This window comes from Aplysia californica, unplaced genomic scaffold (genome assembly GCF_000002075.1).
Source record: "Aplysia californica isolate F4 #8 unplaced genomic scaffold, AplCal3.0 scaffold00607, whole genome shotgun sequence".
NCBI classification, from domain to species: domain Eukaryota; kingdom Metazoa; phylum Mollusca; class Gastropoda; order Aplysiida; family Aplysiidae; genus Aplysia; species Aplysia californica.
The window spans coordinates 236,692-239,499 of record NW_004797877.1 but is presented as its reverse complement, the minus strand read 5'-3'; the positions used below and the strand labels follow the sequence as shown (position 1 = coordinate 239,499).

The 2,808-nt window shown below is 38.4% G+C and overlaps 1 protein-coding gene across 1 annotated transcript in view; it reads left to right on the top strand.

Moving 5' to 3' along the window:
- Positions 1–1,744: 1,744 nt before the first annotated feature.
- Positions 1,745–2,808, top strand: part of LOC101852571 (phospholipid scramblase 2) — a gene marked incomplete in the record, with an annotated part of 10,703 nt that continues 9,639 nt past the window's right edge. The window contains 1 exon segment of the mRNA XM_035972193.1: positions 1,745–2,066. Within this exon segment, the coding sequence (XP_035828086.1) occupies positions 2,047–2,066 (20 nt within the window).

Sequence of the window (2,808 nt, the reverse complement as noted above, 5' to 3'; positions counted from 1 at the left end):
AGATGCGCAACTCTTGACCTCAAAACCCCCGGCCTCGGACAGACAACATACCACAGACGGCCTCCAGGTACTTAAGGTAGAGTGCATCTTTAACCCATTAGTTCTCAAAGCCATAAAGGGGCCGAATCGAATCGGCGTTCAAGGGAAAAACCGGGTTAGCGAACCCAGAGAATATCAATAAAATTCTTCAAATTCTCAATTTAAAAAAAAGAATTGTTTGTTTTTTGTTTGTTTGTTTTTTTTTGCAGAAAAACATTCTTCAACATCTGTTCAATCAGGCCATAATACCGAAACTGGTGGGGGGACACCCGAAATGTCCTACAAAGATCCTCTTTTAAAAAATCCAGTTTTTTCTATGATACTGACCAGACCCGCCAGTAACCATCACATGACAATTACCCGGTAGTTAGTAAAGAATATACTGTTAACCCATCACCTGTCACCTGTCGCCTGTCACCATGGCCGTGTTCGTCAGTTGGTGGTGCCCCACAGGCCTCCCATCCCCCCCCCCGGTCCCTGCTTTGATGTATTATTTTATGAAGTCGTAAACCACTGTCAGATTTTATGTTTTCAATGTATGATGTAGGAGGTCTGCCCTTTTTTCTCTATGCCTCTGCTTCGCCCTGCAGCTAAGCTGTCAACCCATAGAGGAGTGAAAAGTGCAGGGGTCACATTCAGAGCCTCACTGAGGAGTTTTTTCGCTCTGTTTTCCCATGTCTTGACATGATTGCGAACACCTTTACATGACACCAAGCATAATGTACAACAGGGCACGCTGCTCTCCGACAGTCCTTTCTCACGACTATTTACCACGCCGCCACGAAGAGTCTTAGTAAAGGAAAGCTATACAATCTTTTTTTAATATAAGCTTTTCATCATGTTTTACTCATTTCATAACCACAACTTATTGGGTGAAAAATACTTATTATGTCTTGTTTAGAATAATCATTTGCAAACTTGATTAATCGCTGCAACTTGACTGACATCTTACCCTTTCTGTTTGGGAATAACTGTTAAAAGCAATGTACGACGATCAGCCCTGATACCTTCGATAAGTTCAAGCAAATTAATTATCAGACCCAAGTCACAAACCGACTTTGAAAAGTTTTCTGCAGATTTCTGATATTTTCCTTGGTCTTCAATGACCTTGTAACAACCAAAATAATAGAAGCAACATGACAACAAAATCTTTTTGTCTATTTTTCTAGAAAGTTACCATCATCGTAGACGGCTCAAGTCCCCAGCTGCCCCCCCCCTTTCCCCTTTTTTTCTCTTGGGGGTCCATCAAAAAAAGACAAGATATCTATACATGTTATATTGGTGAAAGTTTGTCACTTTCGTCGCCTAAAACTTCCGAACCACTTAACTTTCGAATTTGACAAAAATAACGGTGGTTCGGAATTGTTTAAAGGGTGCAAAGTTTTATTGAGAAGTCTGAAGTCACTGTAATTTAATTTTCAGTTTTTCGTTAGTTTCGTTTAGATCTAATTTTGGGAAAGTCCGTCGCACTGCTTCCACAATGGCTTGATGATCGATAATTCTTTTAGATCCGTTCATCGAACATGTACTCAGTTAGTTTTTTGTTGTAAGTACACATCTCCTGATTTATAACTGAGTTCTTTCCACTTTACATATCTTCCATGCAATAAAACTCTCACCTCGGGACATGGCTTCAACTTCTGAACGGTGCGACACATCTGCTGAACGCATCTCACCATACGATAAACTAGACTGATCCCCCGCCTGCCATAGGCCCTAGACTGCGTCGTTTTCTGCAGCACAAGATGGATCACTCTTCTATTGGAATTACCAAAAAGAGAATCCGCCGTCATTAACACGATAGCGACATCTACATATCTACATCTATACGTACCGTAAAACAGGATGGATTTGCACAAATCAATGATTGCCACCAATTTTGAAGTTTATTAGGAAGCAAAAAGTATTTGCATGTTTCTGACATATTTCCTGGTGAGATTCTAGATCCACAACCAAAAGTGATGATGCCGAGAGATCCCTTTTTGTGCATTTTCTGAAACATAAAAAATGGTGGTGACTTTACACAAGTAGGTCAAACGTACATTGAATTTTAAACCGCATTGGTAGACACGTAAATACCACATGCATTTTAATCAAATAATACCAAAGATGCATTGGTATCTTTTCATTCTTATCATGTATACATCTAAAAAGCAACGTTGTTTAAAAAATATAAATGCTAGATTTAGTACATTACAAATTAAGCGCCCATTTTAAGATACATTGTATTTCAACTCATCTTTCAATAGTAAAATCGAAGATGTTAATCACATCTTTGACAGCAGCCAAACTTCTATTTAGATATAGTAAGCAAGCGAAAGTGAAAATATAGCGGAATGAATATTATTTACATAAACTCATCATAATATAAATTGTTATAAAATACACTTTGTCTTCAGCGGAGAGGACATATTTAGATTCCTAAAACATATTTTGCAGGGTCTCCTCAGTGTGCGATTCCACCCCGTTTTGTTGTAGGATAGTTTTGTAAGGGAATGGGGTATTTTATAAATAAAGAACAGGAGCAATAAAATATTATTCTACAAAAAGGTCTATTTGATAAATAAACAACATGATTTGAACAGCATCAGAAGTGACGTCTGTATCACTGCTATTAGATTTGTTTTAATAAGGGAGTGAACAACAATTTATTAGCTTTCACAATATTTTCCTCCAACCTCAGAAAAACAGGGACAGAGAGAGAGAGAGAAGAGAGAGAGAGAGAGAGAGAGAGAGAGAGAGAGAGACAGACAGACAGACAGACAGACA